This window comes from Meriones unguiculatus, chromosome 15 (assembly GCF_030254825.1).
Source record: "Meriones unguiculatus strain TT.TT164.6M chromosome 15, Bangor_MerUng_6.1, whole genome shotgun sequence".
Classification (NCBI taxonomy): domain Eukaryota; kingdom Metazoa; phylum Chordata; class Mammalia; order Rodentia; family Muridae; genus Meriones; species Meriones unguiculatus.
Window position 1 is genome coordinate 76,945,063 of NC_083362.1, and position 20,029 is coordinate 76,965,091.

The 20,029-nt window shown below is 50.9% G+C and overlaps 1 protein-coding gene across 11 annotated transcripts in view; it reads right to left on the bottom strand.

Annotated features, from left to right (window-relative positions):
* Positions 1-13,546: 13,546 nt before the first annotated feature.
* Hdac4 (histone deacetylase 4) overlaps positions 13,547-20,029 on the bottom strand; it is a 260,524-nt gene continuing 254,041 nt past the window's right edge. For all 11 annotated transcript variants that reach the window (XM_060368864.1, XM_060368871.1, XM_060368867.1 and 8 more), the window contains 3 exons: positions 19,351-19,435; positions 18,415-18,556; positions 13,547-18,163 (listed from right to left, as the gene is read on the bottom strand). In XM_060368864.1, coding sequence (XP_060224847.1) covers positions 18,124-18,163; positions 18,415-18,556; positions 19,351-19,435 — 267 coding nt within the window. In that variant the 3' untranslated portion in view covers positions 13,547-18,123. The remainder of the gene's footprint in view (positions 18,164-18,414; positions 18,557-19,350; positions 19,436-20,029) is intronic.

Genomic DNA, 20,029 nt, shown 5'->3' on the forward strand with positions numbered 1-20,029 from the left:
AACATTCTGGAGGAGGGGAACCCTGAGAGCCATGATCAGCACAAAAATTCCTCCCGGGGTGGGTGGGTTGGGACAGGGGGAGCGAGAAGGGCTGTTGGACTGGTCCAGCCAGCCAGTGCCTTTTTTTTTTTTTTTTAACACGTCCTCCTGTTTTAGTGATAAACTTTGTTTATTCCTTGAAAAAGCAGTGTGTTTTTTCTTATTGGAATGTTAGGAGACACACTCTTAAATAAGCAAAATGATGACATTTGCACACAGCCTCACCACATAGCTAAGTGAGAGCCTTGGTGATATTTTGAACCCACAGAGCTCTGTTCCCTGCTCTTTAGTCCCCCAAATCACAGTGTTCTTGCCATGAGAATGGACCCTAAGCCTTCATTCATGCTTTCTTGTCAGAAGCAAGAGGCAGTAAACACCCCGAATGTGCTGAACTGTCTTTACTGCCTTGACTAGTTTTTAGGGTGCAGGAGCTGCTGAGGCCCCGCCTCCAGATCTTCCCTGGGAGCAGTGGTTGTAGCCCTGCATGGCATGGGACTTGTTGTGGAGACTGGGTCAGTCTTGAACTCACAGAACGCCGCCTACTCTGTCTGCCTCTGGAATGCTGGCATTAAAGACACATGGACCATACCTTGCCTCCATGTTTTCTTACTTTCTCAAAAGACTGTGGTAGAGCATTTCTTTTGTTGTTTTCTTTTTTCTTTTTGAGACAGGGTTTCTCTGAATCGCCATGGCTGTCCTGGAACTCACTCTGTAGACTAGGCTGGCCACAAACTCACAGAGATCCGCCTGCCTCTGCCTCCTGTGTGCTGGGAGTCCCCAGAGAGCCTCCATTCAGGAAGAGAAAGAGAAAATCAGTGTCACCAAGGGGAAAGAGAAGGCCATTTCTTCAAAATGGAAGCTGGGTCTATGAGCTGAATCTCCCTTCTCCCCAACCTACTAATCCATAGAAAAATGAAAAGAACCAGCCTGTGACTGTTGCAGAAACACACACGCTTTCTCTCCCCGAGGAGTAGGAGGTGTCACTGGACAGGAATATGGACAGGGCCTCCTTGAGAGAGACGCAATGAAGGCTGACAGCCTGCAATGCACAGGGACATGTGGGCCCAACTGTCCCCGGGAGGTTATGCTGGGAGAGGGCCGCAGTCGGGCCTGGAGAACACAAGGACCCCTTCCTACAGATCAGAATGTGTCCTTGAGTGAGAAGGGCTGTTGATGGAGTCAGTGTTTCCCAGAGCCAAGCCCAAGGGACCCGAGGCTCAGAGCATAAGGCGCCAGGCCCACCCTGAGCTGGCCGCTGGCCTTCGCTGGTTCTGTCTTTGAGCTGCTCACCCGCTTCCCACCCTCCCCTGCTTGTCATTCAGGCTTCTCCTTCCAGTTCTTACTTCTCTGCCTTTTATAAGGTTATAAAAGTTTCCTAGAATTGTTGGGAACACAAAGGAGTGTGTGGAAAACACTTGGGCTGGGACCATGACATGTGGATGTGGGGAGCCAGCATGGTTTCCGCACCGGCCAAGTGACTCACACAGCCCAGTGTCCGACCACCCAGAAGCCAGGTCTCTGCCTCTGAGGGACAGTTCCTGATTGTCATGGGCCTCTGGGATGGCTCAGGAGGGGCCCAGTTTTGAAGGTGGAACCCAGGGAGGCATGACTGTCCTGGGTTTTGGGGCGTCCTCTTCTGCTATTGTCCCTCAGAGCTCTGGAAAGGCAGGTGTTCTACATGTGTGTTTGTCATTGATTTGGACAGGAGCAAACCTTGAGAGGAGAACATGGCTTCTAGTTCAGTTGTCTAATCACAGGTTCTGATACAGGACAGGTATGTATCCAAAATATCACTGTGAGAGGATCTCCACGACTGAGGTCCTGATGGGAGGTGTCAGGCCTGTGGATAACGGTCCTGTCCCATAGTGGGGCCTCACTGGTTATAGTTCATCCAGGTGTCTGTCCAAGTCCCGCCCTTTATCATAGACAGTGTGTCCAGTGCTTTATGACTAAGAAGACTAAGGTCAACTCCAGGCACAACCAAGGTCATGACTATGGCCTTTGTGTCCCCTCATCCCTTGGATGCCTTCACTGAGTTCTGGGCTACACCACAGAAACCTCAGGGAGACTGGTCCCTTTCTCTTAGTTTTTGCCATTGAACAAATTAGACTTTAGTTTTTGTTGTTGTTTGATATTTATAACACTCAAGAGAACACTGCACCGTCTCCCACTTGGCTTCTGTAGGCATCTGACAGCTCTCCTCCCATCCCTGGGAGGTGAGCCAGTTGGGCTTTGAGCCAGCCACCACGTTCATGGTGAGGTGGCGGTCTGTCAGTGAGCATGGGAGCGCTTGAGTCTGAGGTCGATTGGTCATTGGACAGTTAATCTATCCACAGACTGGATGAGTGGGCTTTATGGCAAAGTGACCCAGAACTTGTGCACAGCCTCTAGGAACCTGGATCTAGCAGGGTGGCCAGGGAGCCCTTGTCCTGAGGGGGTAAGGTCAGGGGAGGGTGACGTGACCACCAGGTGGGGCCGCTTTACAGAATAGAGGCAAAGGTCCCAGGCATTATTTGGTGGAGGATTGAGGGCGGAGTACAAGGCAGGGCCAGCTGGGAGCCCTGCACCTTAGAGCTGACAGGCAGTCCTGCCCTGGGAGGGCCTGAAGGAAAGGGGGAGGAAAGTTTCCAGAAACATCTGTGAATCACTCCCCGCTCCCCCCCCACACCCATCTGTGGCCCCGGGGAACAACATAATCTCCAGGGGCTGCCCTGTCCTTAGATGTTTATCTAAGGGTCTTTCTCCTCTCTGTTCATTTCAAACCCCCAACCAAAAAGAAAACAAAAACAAATCCACTAAGCCAATAATATCCTGCAGCCTCCAGGGTTGCCCTGGCTGCCTCCAGGACGCAGCGCAGAAGCATCTGTTGTCGTAAGGTCAGGTTGCGGGGCTCCTTTGATTCTTGACTTTACCGACAACATCGCTCCAGTGCCCATCCTGTGCCATGCCCTGTATGCTACCCTAGGTCTCTCCCCACAAGGAAGCTGTAGCCCCCCCTTATGCCAAGCCTCATGCTAGGGTCTAGGTCCTCAATGGCTCAGGTGGTTGTATGGCTGCTGATAAAAGGCAGGTGCAAAGCATGCATGCATGCGTGTGCGTGTGCATGTGCGTGCGTGCGTGCGTGCGTGCGTGTGTGTGTGTGTGTGTGTGTGTGTTGCTGTAGATTTGGTGCTGTGACCCACCAGAGGCCTCGATGGCACACTGCACAGGGGGAATAAATGTGCCTTCAGCTTGGGTGTAGACCTAGGCTCTCTGCAAGTCCCCAAAGACTCTGCTTAAGCTGCCCTTACGAGCTTAATTACCCTGAATGAAGAGTGGGTCTGATCAAGTGAACAGGCCGTTTTCATAAGGAACACAGAAACTGACCCCTTGGGTGCTGGACAGTGAGGCACAGAGCAATGACACCATGAATGGTGACACAGCTGCCCATGCCTGGAGACACTGACCAGATGAGACTTAGAGTCAGCGCTAGAGACGACAGGAAGAGGCTGTAGAGTCCAGAATCCGTGGCGGCTACAGTCTGTATACTTCACTGCTCTCCCTTGACAGTCCTGTAGCTTAACAACCCTGGGCAGCAGAGCTGGGATCCGGAGCCTGGAGGGAACTCCCAGGTGGCCGCCCAGGAGTCCAGCCGAAGGCCCTCACCTGCCAATGTCTGTGGCCTTGGTTACACCAGGCTTGGTGGGTTGGGCCATTTCAGCCAGTGCAGAGGCCTTTCCTGACCCTCTGGATCTGCAGAAGGAGGCGGGAGAGACATTGGGTTCCTGGGCCAGCTCCCTCAGGACACCTGCCCAACCTTTTCTCCTGGCCCAGTCAGGCCTCACCAGCTGCTAAGTGCCCTCTGTGGGGGTTTCCAAGCCAGTCCTCAGGGACAGGAGGAAAGTAGGCGAGGCGAGGCAAAACTTCCCCCTGCTTCCTGTGCTTTCCATTAAAGGAGGAACTGACTCCCTCCCATCTGTTCTTCTTCAGATAAAATCTATTTTCGGACAGAAGTATGTGCTGTGCTTTGCCACATGCCTCCCCAGTGCCGGGACCTCTGTGGGTGGCTGCAGCTGTGGCCCTGTGCATCCCTGCAGCACCTCAGAGCTGGGGTGAGGGTCAGGCCTAGGATCCACTCCTGCTCCAGGAGCCTGAGGGGATTCAGATTAAAAAAACAAAACAAAAACAACAACAAAACAAAACAACAACAACAACAAAACCTGTGCATCCTGTAGGTGGCCCCCACTCTCTTCCATGAGTTTTGTGGCCCTGTGGGCTCTCAGAGCCTTGCAAGCTGTCAGAGACATCTTAACTGCTTGGCCTGTGAGTTATCTCACAAGGCTTTCCCCAGGGCAATGTTCAGACTCCTGAGACTTAGCACAAACACTCAAGGACCTCCCTCCTGTCTTGCTTCCTGCCTGGGCAATTTCTACTTTTCCATATATTCACCTCAGCAGGAGGCTGAGGAGGTTAACTTAAGTTGCCTTAAGGTCTCTATGGAGAAGGTCACAGATCTGTGCCTGTTGGAAGCCAGGGCAGCAGGGAGCAGGAACTTTGGAACAAATTCATTTACAGCCGAGATAGTATTCTGTGCAGTGTGGAAAATGCTTCCCATATCAAGTGAGTGTGTTTATTAAATATACAGCAAACATATGCAAAAGAAGCAAGTGTAAGTAGCAGATGATAGATAGAAGACAGAAAGACACCAGCAAACCAGGGCAGCCACAGCATCCACATTACTGCGGAAGCAAAGCTGGAGAGATTGTGCTAGAATCCTCAGTCAGTAACCCAGAAGAGCAGATTTTCCACGAATGAGTGTCCCAGCACAAGAGCAAACAGCAGTAGATAGATAACATCACCCAGCAGAAACTGAAAGGGAGGTTGAGGCAGCCAGGTGGAGGTCCTGGCTGAGCTTTCTCTCCATGGCTTGAACGTCTGTCCAGCTTCCCATTTCCACTTCCAGCACTTTTTACATCATGATAGACAATAGTAGCCTCTGTTGTAAATGGTTTCCCTTCGAGCTGTTCTTAAGGGCACAGTGTTTCTAGTTTGGAGGACACTTGATGGCATGCTCCAGTCTGAAATAGGAACATCTCCGTGATCGCAAACAGCACAGGACAACTTATCAATATGGTGTTCTTTGTTGGGTGCTGGAGAGCAGGACCTTGGTATATGTGGCCAGAGAGTCACTTGCTTTTGTCCACTAGTCCCATTCTCATCCCACCTGCAGTCCAACAGCACCAGCACTCACTAGACCCTACTCAGCCTCTGAGTAGCTTGGTCTCAAAGCAGCTTCGTTGAGTCAAATGGCCTAAGGGACATTTTAACTTGGAGCTGGTTGTAGAAAGACAGAATACAGGGCTGCATCCATGATACCAGAGAAAACCTTCCATGCTGAGCCAAGATCATGTTCCCTCAGCATGTCACACTTATCCTGGGCTGTGTCCCTGAAAGTCATCAGCCAAAGGGACCTCGGGCTTGGAGGCAGGAAGGGCCCATCGCAAGGGATCAAAGCAAGAGAGCTAGGTGCAGAGTCCGCAGCATGCCGATACACCACTGCTTGCTCAGTTCTATCTCGCTGACGATGACTCCTCCACAAGAGCTGGTGAGCCCCATGTGCGTGCTTCTGAAGGGGGGGCACTGAAGACACTAATAGATGGGGAGCCAGCAGGGCTTAGACACTGGAGTCTAAAGTTTAGACCATTAAAGACGTGGAGGAGAGAGATACAGATATAGCTCCACGGAAGGATCTGGTAAGCCCTTTAGACTTCCATAGGAGGATCAGGCCATCTTCCCCCCCACACACTAAGAGACTTACACAGAATTGTGATACCTGAAAATTTTGAAAAGGAGCCTCTCCCTGACTAGTAGAACCAAAGTAACAGGGATGCGTTAAAACCTGTCCCAGCCCTGGGGCCACCAGAGGTGATGTCAGTACTCCTCCCCATATGGTCAGCCTGCCCATTCTCTACTTTGCTGCTAGCACATAGCTAGAGCACCAGGTGAGGTTGGGTGGAACAGCATCTGCCAGACCTGTGGGCCCTACTTGTGGACGCTGCGTGCCTGTGGAGATGCCAGATTCTAGGCCACAGGCCCTCTTCCCCTCAGCACCCAGGAGAGTTTTCTCACTCTGGATAACAGGGATCAGAACCAGATGTTCCCCCCCCCCCACAGAAGCCCGAGACCCACCCTACGTGCAGCACCGCCCAGCCAAGGACCCTGCATGCTGGCCATACCCTTAAGCCTCGCCTGGGCATGCTGGCTCTTCCTCTGTCCTCTCACCCTGCCTGGTGCCATGGGAGTGGCCTGCTCTACACAGACCTCCACAGATCTAGTCCAGTATTTCCCAGGGGTTGGTTCTAACTTTCTGGGACAGCCCACTTCTGAGAGCCAGGCTTTGGGCCAGGGGTTAGTGCTTTTGGCTTGCCCCAAAGGCTGTTTTGGGGACAAAATAAATTATTTTCTCTGGGAATATGGTAGGCATGGGGAAGTCAACCCTCCTGGTCCGGGCCACTACCCTGTGCTCATCATAGCCCTTCTCCAGCTGCATCCCAAACTACAGTCATCCCTTCTGGTATGTGGTGCACGACACTTTAGATACACTGGCAGCTTCTAGTGCCATCCTGTTCACCAGGCTGGCATGAAGGAGAACTAGCTGCTTGGTCCCCATGGACATATGGACCTGGAGGCTACTTTTCAACAACAACAAAAAAATTAGGGGGAAAAGAGCAGAAGACTAGCAGTTACCACTAGGTCTGTTAGTAAAGTTTATGTGAGCAGATACTGGCATTCCCAGCAGACCGGCTAGAGATGCAAATGTCAGCTGTGGCAGGGAGGAGCCACACATGACCAGGCAGCCCCTGCTGTGGCGTATGAAGAGGCTTAGACCCTCACTCCATTTCCTGTCATCCAATTGGGTTTGGAGTTGAATAGCCCTGTGTACTGGCAGTGACTGTCTCTGACAGAGGAGGTCCAGGAAGATAGGAGAGCTCACTGAGTCAGAGGTGGTGGGGTCTCTCTGAGGTTAGAACGCAGCATCTGTGAACATGAGGCTGGAAAAACATGGGCACCAGAAAGATGCAGAAAGTGAACTCGGCGCCTTTGGAACATGGCAGTGGTGTCAACGCACTTATCAGAGTGGCACTGAGGCTCTACACTGCCAACAGTGTTTATACTTTTATATACTGTCAAGAGAGTTTCAACAGTCAATACAATACCAGTATTGTCAACACTCTGTTAACAGTGTCAGTGGCACCCGTGCTCCGTCAACAGAGGGCGATGGCATCTGTAGATACCCTCTGTACTCTGTGCAGTCTCAGTGATGTCTGTCTTCCATCAGCACACTCTTGGTGTCCATATTCTGTCAGAGCATCTGTGGCATGAACCAATTATTGATGTCAGTAATTCCACTGCTCTTCCACTGCTAGAGTGCCGATGGCTTCCACACTCAGCATACTGTCAGGGCAGCATTAACACTGTCAAACACTGTCAATAGAGCATCCTGGCATTGTTGGGATACTGATGGTGCCAGTACCCTTTATGTTCTCATTCCTCTTACTACAACTCAGTTCAGTGCTGTGACACAAGGTCTCATGTGGTCCAGGCTGGCCCCTACCTCATGCTCCTCCAGCCCTAGCCTGTTGAGAGCGGGGATTATGTCTCCACTGTTGGCTTAGATCAGTTTACTTAATTTTGGACCATTAATTACAGAAATACATTTAATTTTTTATATAGTGTTTTCTTTTTCTTTTTTTTTTTTTTTTTTGAGATAGACTCTCATCAAGTATCTCAAGCTGGCCTTGAACTTGGGTCTTCTTGTCTTGGCCTCCTGGATGCATGTTGTGATTACTCATGTGGCCTCATGACTGTTTTAATTTTGATTTCATATCTTGCAGCCTTGTTCAAACCTTCTGTTAAATAATACATTGTTAGATGTTAATATTTAAGTGTTAAAACTAACTTTGCATTCTTGGGATAAAGGCTACCTCACCATGGGATGGTTCTATATTTCTGTATCTTCGTGGATTAAATGTACTGATACCTTGTTCATGGTCTCAGGGTCTGCCGTGGTTTGGATGTAAAACGCCCTCCAAAGGCTCACATATTTGAACACGAGTTTCCCATTGAGTGGTGTTTTGGAAAGTTGTGGAGCCTTGAGGATATGAGGCCTTGCTGGAGAAAGTAGGTCCCTGGGAGGTGGAGGGGGGAGCTTTGAGCCTTAGTGCTGGCCCTGGTTCCTCATCCACGGAGATGTGGACAGCCTTGCGTGCCTGCTGCCACAGGCCCAGTTGTTCCAGCCACCATGCCTTCCCTCCCATGAAGGACTGAGCCCTCTCTAACAGTGAGCCAAGTCCTTTCAGCCCTACATTACTTCTTGGTACAGTGACTGGGGAAGTGCCTCACACAGGTCTCAGAGCCTGTGTGACACCTGGCCTCAGGCTCTTCGCTTCTGTGTCAGGGCAGGTGTTCCAGAGATACATCCGAGTCTGGGTTTTTGAGGGGAAAAGACCTATACTTTCCAATTCTACCTTTTGTTCTTGTTTTGTATGAATCCATTGTACTCCTCTTTTCTGGTATTTTCTTTCAATGTAGTAATATTGGTGGTATTAAAAAAATAGATCCTAAGGATGCAAGTAAATAAATATAAACCCTCTCCTCTGCTGCTGAGGGTTTAAACTGCCAGTACTTAGCTTTGTTTCTGATCTTAAAATACTTTTCATTTTCTCTTTTCTTCATTATTTGTTCATTTTACATTCTAATCACAACCCCACCCCCTCTCCTCCTCCCAGTCTCACCCTTCCACCTACTCCCTACACCCCTCCCCCGGGCACCAATCCACACTGTCACATCAAGTCGCACCAGGGCTAAGTGCCTCCTCTTTCACTGAGGCGAGACAAGGCAGCCCTGCTAGGGAAATGAGAGGGAGGCAACAGAGTCCAAGTCAGAGACAGTCCCTGTTCCAATTGTTAGGACACCACTTGAGGACCAAGCAGCCCATCAGCTTCATACATGTAAGGGCCTAGGACCAGTCCATGCACACTCTTTGGTTGGGGGTTCAGTCTCTGTGAGGCCTCATTGGCCCAGGATAGTTGGCTATGCTGGTCTTCTTGTGGTGTCCTTGACCCCTCCAGCTTCCTCAATCCTTCCCCTAGCTCTTCCACAAGACTCCCTGAGTTCTGCCCAATGCTTGGCTGTGAGTCTCTGCATCTCTTCCCATTATCTGCTGGATGAAGCCCCTCATCTCATGCTAGGATATTTATTACTTTCAATTATGTGTACTCATGTTTGTCTATGTGGCAGTATGTGCACATGGTTCTAGTGCCCGAAGCCAGCAGAGAGTGTTGGGTGCTGGATCTGTCAGAGGTGGAGTTGCAGGTAGTTGTGGGCCTGCAGATGTGGGTACTGAGAACTGGACTAGGGTCCTCTGCAAGAGCAGTGTGCTCTCTTAACCACTGAGCCCTCTCCAGAACCTTGGAATGTTGTTAGAAAAAAAAAAGTTAGGAAAGAAAATGCTGTTTGTTATATGGAGATTATGTTAAACGAAAAAAGATATATCAGGAGCCAAATGGTACCCAGAGGGGTACGGGGACCATGTACAGGGGGTTGTGAAACAAAGGCCCCAATATATCATAGGCAAGGGCACATCTCTCCCAGAAGGGCTCACTGTGGCCTCAGTGCAGGTGGGACCCAGGACTGTGGGAGGAGATGCTAGAGTGGATTCCCAGCAGGTGCCCCACAGGTCCGGCCAGCAGCACAGGGAGAGTCACCTCCACCCAGGGCTTGTCCTTGCTTCTGGGGACATCCATTTCTTCCTGTGTAAAGAATGTCTGCTTCTCCTGCTGGCTCTGGCCATTCAGTGGCATAGCTGGAGCTTCATACATGCCTCCATCACTCGGAAATTGCAGAGCTCGGTTTCTGGCAAGTGAGGACCTGCTTCACTCTGGGCTGGAAGTGGCTTCCAGTGCTGTGCTTATGAGGGCATCTGCATCCAGGAAGCAGGGTGCATGCTACAGGCTCACTCTCCTAGCCTTGTGAGAAGCTGTGCACTGCTGTCTTCCTGGTGCGCGGGCCCTAGAGTCCCACAAGCTGTGGTTTCCTTACATCATGAGCTGTCCCCCTTGCATCTCCTCAGATGGCACCTCTTTGGATGTAGCACCTTTCAGCTTGCCAGTCACTGCTCTATCCTGCCACACAGATTTGTGATCATGGATACCTAGCCTGCAACACACTGATGTGCATTTCTAGTCAAGTTCTGCCTCTACGTCTTTAGACTCCAGCGTCTAAGTATCTGCTCCCATTTGCAGCTGCAGAGCTGGTAGGTGTGTCCAAAGCTGGTACTGTCTGCCTCACTAGATCCACCCCCAGTGAGCCCTGTCAGCCTTGGCCATTCAGTCCTCTCTCAGTGCATTTGTGTGCCACCCTGAATTCCATCACTTCTCTCACTCCCTGCTCACTGTCAGAAGGCCAATCCAGAGTCCAGGCAGGTGCCTCCTGCAGAGCACACCTACTTGGGTAACTGCACTGTGCTTGGCTGCTGCACAACTTCCAGATGGAGGGCCGCAGGTCACAGGCAGTTCTCTAGGGTCTGTGGGTGCTGGGGCCCTTTTCTGCAAACTCCAGCCATACTCAGCTCATCTGGATGGGTTTAGGGCCCCTTACTCATGCCCCTGTGTCTGTCCCTACCTCAGTTCCTCAACATCTCCCCATAGCCATGTCCACTGCCTTGGTGGCTCTTCTTGCTGCCCTCCATCTGCCTCTGTCTCCGCTGTGGATTCAAGCCATTTCCCTCTCAGCAGCCTGGGTTACTGGCTCAGGGCGTTGTGTGTCTGCCTTCTGGTCTGTTGAGGGTGGGCCTTGGAAGCAAGCCTATGGACAGGACCTGACATAGCACACAGCTACTCAGTGCAAAGAGAGGGTAAGTCCATATGGGGGGTATACGCTGTGATGAGGTCCAGGAGTCTGTGGCTCAGGAAGCCCACACCTACCCTGTAGGGCAGATGAAGAAATTAACCTGAGGGGCCCCAGGGAGGAGCCCCACTGTCTAGGTTTGCATTTTCCCCACGATTCTGGGGAATGGCTTGAGGGTCTGGCATTTGAGCGGCATGACCTCAACGCACCTTCCTGGGGTCAGAGCTTGGAGACTCAGGGATGGGTGGCCAACAGGGTGAGGCTGTGATTCTTGGAAACATCACCAGGTGGTGCTGGAATAGCACTGGCCCCTCCCTGGGGGTGGGGGAATGAGGTGTGTGTGTGTGTGTGTGTGTGTGTGTAGAACTGTAAAATGCCAACTCTCACAGTCTGATACTTTTGGACTCGTCCTATCAGCCTTCCTTGTGGATACGAACATGTTTTTGTTTTGGTCCTAGGTGTGGGATGTGGGATGTAGGGATGGTCCACAGCAGCAGTTTATTTGCCTCGTGTGGGCTCTGAGAGGAGCTCTTTGCCAGGGCAGATAGTTTGAATCTACGGACTCTGGAGAGAGAATAAATGCCAGAGCCCAGAGTGTGGAGGCCCTGAGAAAGAACGAGGCTGCTGCTCCTGCTCGTTGATGTGAGACAGTAGGTTGGAGATCTCCTGAAGTGAGGACTAGTCTGGTTTCAAGGAACCTGACGACCCTAACCAGCAGGAAGTAGCTTAGAGAACTGCGGGGCCCTCTCACTAACCCTTTCTCTCTCCTACCTGGTGTTTGAAGGGATTAGGGTGAAGTAGAAAGAAAAATATAAGAGAATGTAAATAAAAGTTTTAAAAATGTGACACCTACCAGCCTTGGGGAGAATGAGACACCTCCCTGCAGCTGCTTCCCCAGCAGAGTGTGGCTCTCAGATTCCAGGTAGCCACACTTTGATGCTTGGCATAAGCCCCAGGGCGGTGCCCTCATCCAGAGCCTCAGGACAGCTCACAGTGCCCATCCCACCATCTCTCTGCCTGTCTTACTCCTGTTGCAGGCGGGCCTCTCTTCTACCCACTGTCTGGTCACTGGGCTTGAGAATGTGTTTCTCAACACCAGGGCCAGGACCCCCCACCCCCACCCCCTATCACCAACCTTGGGTTTGTTTTGCTCAGGCTATGCGTGACTGGGAGAACAGACTGGGTGGCCACCCTTCTTTGGCGGCACTGCTGCTCTGGCCGGGCCAGCCTAGGAGAGCTGCTACTTAGGGGCCAGGCTGTGAGGCAGTGTGAATGAATGGGGGAGGGGAAGAGGGGGCAGAGATAAGGCCCCAGCATGTCCGTCCCTCCTTTAAGCCTTCTGCAGCATTTACACTGGTGTCCTGGGTGAATGGAGGTTGTTAATGACAGGCAGGAGATGGAGTCTCGGCAGAGCACAAGTCAGGGGCCAGGGCCTTCAGAAGTGGACAGTTTAGCTAGAGCTTTTAGCAGACCTAACAGCTCTTGGAACTACTGAACCAAACTTTCCAGCTTCATCACTTCATGCTCCCCACTGTGCAATTGATGGGGCTTGGTTCTGACGGAGCAAGGTTTTACAGTAGACTTTATGGTGAAAGATGCTGAACATTCTCCAAGTTTCTTCTTACCTAGTGAGGTAAAGGCCTCTAAGAATCACTGGATGGCTCTTAGTCAAAATGAAACAAATATGAAGAGCAGGAGATACCTGAAACCTCTACGAGCCAGCCCTCAAATCTTTGGCCTAGCGGAGGCCCTCTCTGGGCTGCTTGCTGGGGGCACCATGCTAGGCTGCGAGTCGGGGTCTGCCAGCCCCAGGAAGGTATGGGAGGACACTGTTTCCTGCCTTCAGAGAAGGCTGACACACAGCCTCAGGAGACCTGAGGCCAGGGGCATCCAGACCCTCCCTGTAATCTGTTATAGACCGCGGACGGCTGACACAAAGTGACATGTAAACTCAAGTTACAGCAAAGACGTTGTTTTTATATGACCCGCTGACGTCAGGCAGCAGAGAAATGCCCCTCTGGGAAACAGACTCCACGGGCGACCCTGGACTGATAGGGAGTGGGGACGGCCCAGCCACGTGTGCTTCAGGAGGGAGAGGAGGTGTTCTCTGCAGGGAGAGGAGGTGTTCTCTGCAGGGAGAGGAGGTGTTCTCTGCAGGGAGAGGAGGTGTTCTCTGCAGGGAGAGGAGGTGTTCTCTGCAGGGAGAGGAGGTGTTCTCTGCAGGGAGAGGAGGTGTTCTCTGCAGGGAGAGGAGGTGTTCACTGCTAGTGGTGGGAGTTGGCAGCTTGCACGCCCGCTCTGTGAGTTGGCAGCTTGCACGCCCGCTCTGAGTGCTGTGGAAAGCAGAGGACATGAGCCCTGGTCCCCTTCCTGGGGCCTCCCTCGCTGCTGAGGCTGTCCTTACACAGCTCACCATTGTCTGCAAACAACTTCAGGAGAGACAACAACAAAACTACTTTAAACGATTTAAAATGAGGAGACCCCACGGGACTCTACTTGCAAGCAAAGCATGAGAGGCTGCCACAGATTTCAGTCCAAGTGATGGGGGCCCAAGATTCCCTGTGCCCAGGGTCCCAGGCAAACGCATGCTGAAGGAGAGAGCACAAGCAGACAGCAGAGATGGGAGGGCAATTAACGCAGTCTTTATTTACACCAAGAGTGACACATGTGTGATGTGGTACAAACACTGGACCTGGGAGGTGGAAAGAGGTGACCGTCAGAGGACACCGCTGGTCAGTGAAACCCACCACACAAAATGAAACAAGAATGAGAAAACCAACATGACCTCCAACCCCGCCAAGAGGAGAAAGCGCCGCCGAGGGGAGGTCCAGACAATCAAAGAGAAAACAGGCTGTTACAGAGTGAAGACGGCCGTGGCTGCGGAGCCCACACAGCGTCACTTTGCGGCGCTCCAATGGCTTCGACCACACCTCTGTAGTGAGCTCGTGCTGAATGAGGTCAGCCTCCTGTGCATACATGGAAACAGCATGTTTAACATTCTTACACATTGGGAAGTGGTGCCTCCTCAGCGGAGTGCACACCCCCAGGACAAGGCCTGTCTGCATTCTTTTCTTTCCATAGGAGACGTTGATCAATGTGAGGCCAGGGAGACCGTCAAGGATGGGCGCAGAGCGCGCCCGGATCCTCAAGAAGGAAAAATGTTTCCTCCAGTGCCGAGTGTTGCTTAGACTCAGGGCTCACAGAGGCCTGGACTGCTCAAGGTGGAAGCCCAGCCCCATGACTTCCAGAGTTGTGCTGAGACGGGGACTCACGGGAACCCCACGTTCTCAACCAGAGGCCGGTGACAGCAGGCAGGGTGCACCTGGCCCTGTGCAGGGAGAAAAAAAGGAACAAACAAAACAAAACAAAACGAAATCCTCCCAAGCAGCTTGAGAGACAGGCAGTAGGGCCTGAATGTGGAGCCTGCACACAGACACAGTCGACTATCGGGATGTCAAAGGTGCTAGGTAAACTTCTCTTAACGACAAGTGTGTAAGTAGTCCTTTTATTTTTCTTACAATAAAAAGTACAATTTCTTAAGAATAAGTTCAATAAGACTCAAACTCCCTCCTCCTCTCCTTCAAGGTTTTGTTTTGTTTTACAGAAAAAAAATTTCTGCATCTGCAAACATCATGAGAGGGGAAAGAAAGGCATTGTTTCTCCTTCCCCAAAGCTGCCGAGTTTGGCGTGCAAAATCTGTATACAATATAAAGACATGCCGGCTTACGTCCATGCAACCTCCAGGTGTAGGAAACTTAAAAAAATATATTCATATATTTATATCTATATATTTATATATGTATCAATGCCCATAAAATACATGGGCCCAAAGTCTACAAAAAGAAGGATGGAATGAGCACGTGGCTGTGACCAGTGAAGAAGGAATGTTCTGACAGAAAGAAACACGACCAAGTCCATCACCAGTGCTACGGAGACCATCACAAAATGGTCCTTCTTCTTGGGGACAGATCTGAAAGCAAAGGAAAACTGAAACACTTTGATAAACTGGCCCTCAGAAGCCAGAGCCCTGGATGTCCCAGTGGGTGTGGCCTTGGGAACAGTGCCTGCTGGTGGGGCATGGGCTCTCAGGGTGCAGCTGGAAGACCCAAGGGTAAGCGAACACCAGCATCCTAAGGACACGGTGCCTTCGGGCTTCCCGTAGAGGGATGTAAAGTGCTTGCTCCCGGCTTCCTTCCCAGCACCCACCAAGGCCTTTGCTAAGGAGGGGAGAAGGTGGAAGGTTCAAGGTCCAGACAAGGGAGTGCTGTGGTCCAGCCCTAGAGGTCAAGGCCGACCTTCTGCCCTCTGCCCTGGGTGGATGACTGTGAAGAAGGGCCACATGTTTTCAAAGGGAAGAAAAGGCTATATGGTAGGTAATGCTTTCAGCTCACAGGGAAGCTGGAGTGACCTGGCTCCCTGGCCAGGCCCCTGCATCAAAAGGTGACTGAATGGGACCAAAGTGAGTCCCTCTTACAATACCCTGGCCACCGAGTAGCCTGTTACCCATCACCTGAAAAAGTAAGATGAAGTGTACCTCCCCACGAGTCGTGGAACAAAGAGGACAGGTGGCAGGGTGTGCAGAAAATGGGCCAAGGTAGCCAGAAGAGCAGCTAGCTGGCCTCTGTCACCATGCAGTGGTACAAGCAAGGGAGGGGCTGCATAGGCTACCTCAGGTCTGATCTTTCTGCCAAGGGTCAGAGTAGCCACAGGGAAGGAGGAGCCAGGAATGTCCTAAGACCTCTCTACCCTGTCCTTTACCCACGGTCTTAGCTTAGCGCTGACTCATAGGAGCCCAGTGATCAAAAAAGTCCAAGAATGTGTGCTCAGCCTGTCTGTCAAAAGCCTGACCCAGTTCCCATCTACCCTGTAAACACCACCAAACTCAGAAACTAAGCTAGATGTCCCTTCTGAGTCTCTCAACGTCCTCTTGCTGGTCTGAACTCCACACACTTTGGAATGAAATTGGCGGCTTTAAGTGCTAGAAAAGAAGTTAGCAGTAAAAAGTCAGTTGTCATAGGAAAAAAAAAAAAAAAAAACAAAACAAACAAAAAAAAACCAAACAAACCAGGAAAGAAGACTGCCCCTCAGGACCCTGTGTTCTTCTGCAGGCTCAAGTGACAAGGGCCTTGGTTTGGCAGCCACAGGCTACAAACGCAGGGCTGTGGCTCCAGACACAGTCCAGGCTCTGAGGCTGCAGTGGAAACCCCTGAACAGGTGCAGGGCCGGGCTCGCTTGTGGACATGTATCAAAGGTCTTTGGGAAACTAGAGCTGGAGTTCTATCCTGATGGAGTGGTTATAAGCCCACACTCATTAATGCCGACTGCCCTCCCATCTCACGTGGCCGGCCTGGCCTTGTAATACTACTAGTGTTGCAGGACAGAGCCCCTGCTGTACAGGTGGAGCCCCAAAGGCCAAGGCATGGGCACCACGCAGACCTATTGCCCATTCCCGAGAGGTTCGCTCTGAAAACCAAGCAGAGCAGCAGCCGGCCTGCGCACAGCCGAGCTCTGCTTGCTGTACAAAAGAAACAAAACCAAACCATAAAAAAAAAAAAATCTTCAGAGCTAAAAAAAATATACAAGTAAGAATTTAGAAAGAAAAGTTTTAGACATACCACCTTCAGAAAACTCCTGAATGCTGAAAAAAAATGTAAAATCCACAAAACAATGTTTTCTTCAGGATCTTTTTGTGAAAAATTCATACAAAAAAATCAACAGCAAGTTTATATTCTTTGCTATAAAAACTCATCAGGTACATATGTGCATGAGGGCTTGGAGAGGGCAGAGGTCTTGTTAGAAAATAATTAAAATTAAAGTACAAACTGGTGGGGACGCTGCCCAGGGGTGAACGTGTTGGTCATCTGGAAGCTGGCCAATCTGGAGCTCAAAAATCCTTGGGCCTCAATCCAGACCCCAGCCCTCAGCACCTCAGAGCTAACACACATGTCTTTCACCTGCCAGGACCTCTGTGGTCTGGATTTATTATATATATTCATATATACTTTGTCTATAAATGCATTATAAATATTTTATCAAGATCTCATAAGAATCAAGTTTCTTAGCTTGGAATACAGTGGAATATATATTATACATATATATATTTATTTAGACCTAAAATTTAAGCAATACTTCATGCTACCTGCTTTTAATGAAAAGCATTCCGATCGTAACACTGCAGTGCGCCTACGACATGCTTCACAACCGAATGGAGATGCTCAACAGCACGTGACGGATGAGGAAAGAACACTTTGGATCCGGTTTAAAACGTGTTGGACTTCAAAACTGCCGGCGGTGTTCGCTGCTTTTGGAACTACCTCATCTTCCTTAAACAGCGATCAAACCACGCAAGGCTGGCTGCACTGCGGCCCTCGGGGACAGTGGCTGGTGCCTACTCTTGTAATGCCAGGCCAGCATCACCAGGCTCAGCCAGCCACAGGACACTGTCACACCAATTCTTGGTGGCATTTTTTTTTTTCTTAAGGCATTGTTCCTCAGACTTCAGAAAACCCAGCCAGAGAAAAATCCATCAGAGCAATAAAAAAAGGCACAAACTCGCATCTTCCGATGGCTTGGAGAAGCTCCAGCTGACTCCCAGGCTCACATTTCTGTTCTGTCCAGTTTTTTTCTTTAAAGTTTCTTCCAACTCTGCCCCTCACTAAGCTGTGAATGCCCACAGCACCCCACTAAGGTTCACAAGGCAGGCCAGAGCCATAGAAAACTCTGTTTAAAAAAAGCTACAAGATGAGTTGAGTGGCTTACACGAAGACTGTGGGACTGTGGGTAAGAATCGAATGTTAAGCACCAGTTTCAATCAAGTTTGTTCTGTATTATTAGATCTTTGATTTTCATTTTCCTCATGTCAACTCGATTCAGCAACTCTGCCCAAGTTGCCACAGGCTTCTTCCTTCGAGGCTTCCCCGGGGGAACCCACCAGCGTGTGTGCTTGGCTTCCGCATGGCTCTGCATTCGTGTGTTGCACGCTGTCCTATGTTCCATGTGATCTACCACACCTGGTGTTCGTGTGCGTCTCCAGACCTGTGGGTCCATGGCGTCAGAAAGGCCTCCCGTTGCTGCTGCACGCCTGCCGTCCCTTTGCACTCAGAGAGAGCACCAAGGCAGGACGCAGGAGTGACACGGGAAAGTTTCTTGGCTGAGCTTCAAGACAGACAAACAAAGGAGAGGACAGCAGCTTTGGGGCTACAGTGGTGGTTCCTCCTCCATGGGCTCCTCATCAGACCTGTGGAGGAGAAAGGGGACGGGCAGCGTGTACGGTGGGTGAGGCCCTGTGCCATCAGGTTCCCTTTCCCACAGAGTTACCTAGAGATCCCTGCCCTGCTGCGGCTCAAGCTCTTCCCTGGGGGACAGTCTTGGCTAGCAGAGTCAGTGGACATGCCTACCATGTGTCCTGTCCCTGCACACTAAGATTCTGCCAGGTTCACACGCACAGGTGTACTCAGCAGTCTGTGGGGGAGGGGTGGGCAGGCTTACCTCTTCTCAGCAGGTTTTACACCTACAGACAGCGAGGCCATGGCGGTGACCGTCTCAGCCTCTTCATTCTCACACTTCTGTGCCTCAATCAGAGAGTGCCCCACCGTGGAGGACAGACGCTGCAGGCAGCGCCAGTACTTGCCTGGGGGAAGGGGAACACCCAGTGACTCTCCCGCTTCTGCACGTTGCTGGCTTAGCTCACAGGAGATTTTCACTTGTCCTGAAGAGTGCTGGCCGGTGACACCCTCAGAAACCCTGGCCTCTGTGGAGTAATTTCTGCACCAAGGTCACCTGGACACAGGCTGGGGCTGTTGTGGAACCTCGCTCTCCACATTCATGGGACTCTACCTTGCTGTGGATGACCAGAAATTCTGGGAGCAGGCGCATGCAGACTTGCTGGTACCTAGACTCAGGTAGTTTCCTACCTGGAGCTTTGCAGGTATTGTGGATATACTACATCCAGGTTCAGCACAGGAAGCCCTGCCCAAGCGGCTTTTTAGAGTCAGGGACCTCAGTAGAAAAAGCTTTGAAATCAGAGCTAAATGGTTCAGTGGGGAGCTGGGAGAAGCCTTCAGGTATGCATCATCTTTGCAAGCTTTTGTACCAGAATGGGCATATCAGAGATCCAGGCAAGGAGTAGCAGGTGTACCTGGGCAGGGTGCTGCATGGGTACCTGGCTGTATGCCTGTTGCTGAGCCCCAGGGACTGCTACTTGAATGGGAGATGGGTTCTACCCTGTGCTGAGTACCTCTGGTCCTGACAGAGACTTATAGTCTGAAGCACCCTGGTTCTGGGAAATTGAACCAAGCAGCTTAGGACCATTTGTGCCTAGAATCATTTGAAGCCCCGTAAAGCAGGAACTGGTTCTGGGAGTCTCTCTTAGCCCACCACAAGTAGAGCCCTTTGCTCCTTCCCTGGGTCCCCAAGATCACTTACTGTGGATGTCCATAACTTTCTCCATGGAGTGGACAGCATTGACATTGGGTCTCTGCTGCAGAACCTTTTCTGGCAGAGGCTCAAGCTGTAAGAGAGACACAGATCTATTATGATGGCAATGGACATCATATAATCTATGTTTATGTTAAATGGTGTCCAGACACAGCACGTCACTCCCAAAGATAGTCATTTCTAGAGAAGATAAAGTAACTCTGAAAAGCGAACATGACTTGGTAATTGTTTTTTTGTTTTTGTTTGTTTGTTTGTTTGTTTTAGACTCCCTACAGGTAGTCTTTCCTTAGGATACAATGGAATACATTCATGGGTTCCCAGGCAGAGGACAGGCCCAGGAGGAGGCTGCCTATAGGATGTCAGGTTGGAGTCATCTGTGTGTGCCACTCAGAGCAGAGACAAGAAGTTAGTTACACTTATATGGCCTGGCCTTGTAATGCCCAAGGTCTCTGATCTTGTTTTCATTCATGTGGAAGATGTCGGTGAATGGAGGGAAGTGGGTAGGCCTCTCACAGATGAAACATCTGACAACAGGGCATAAAGTAAGTAGCAGGCCCCAGGGCAGAATGCACATCAGCGATATTAGCAATGCAGACAAGCCTCCAGACCAGGGAGACATGCAAAAGGCGCCCGTCCCAAACAAAAGCTGAACTTACCTCACCTCTGG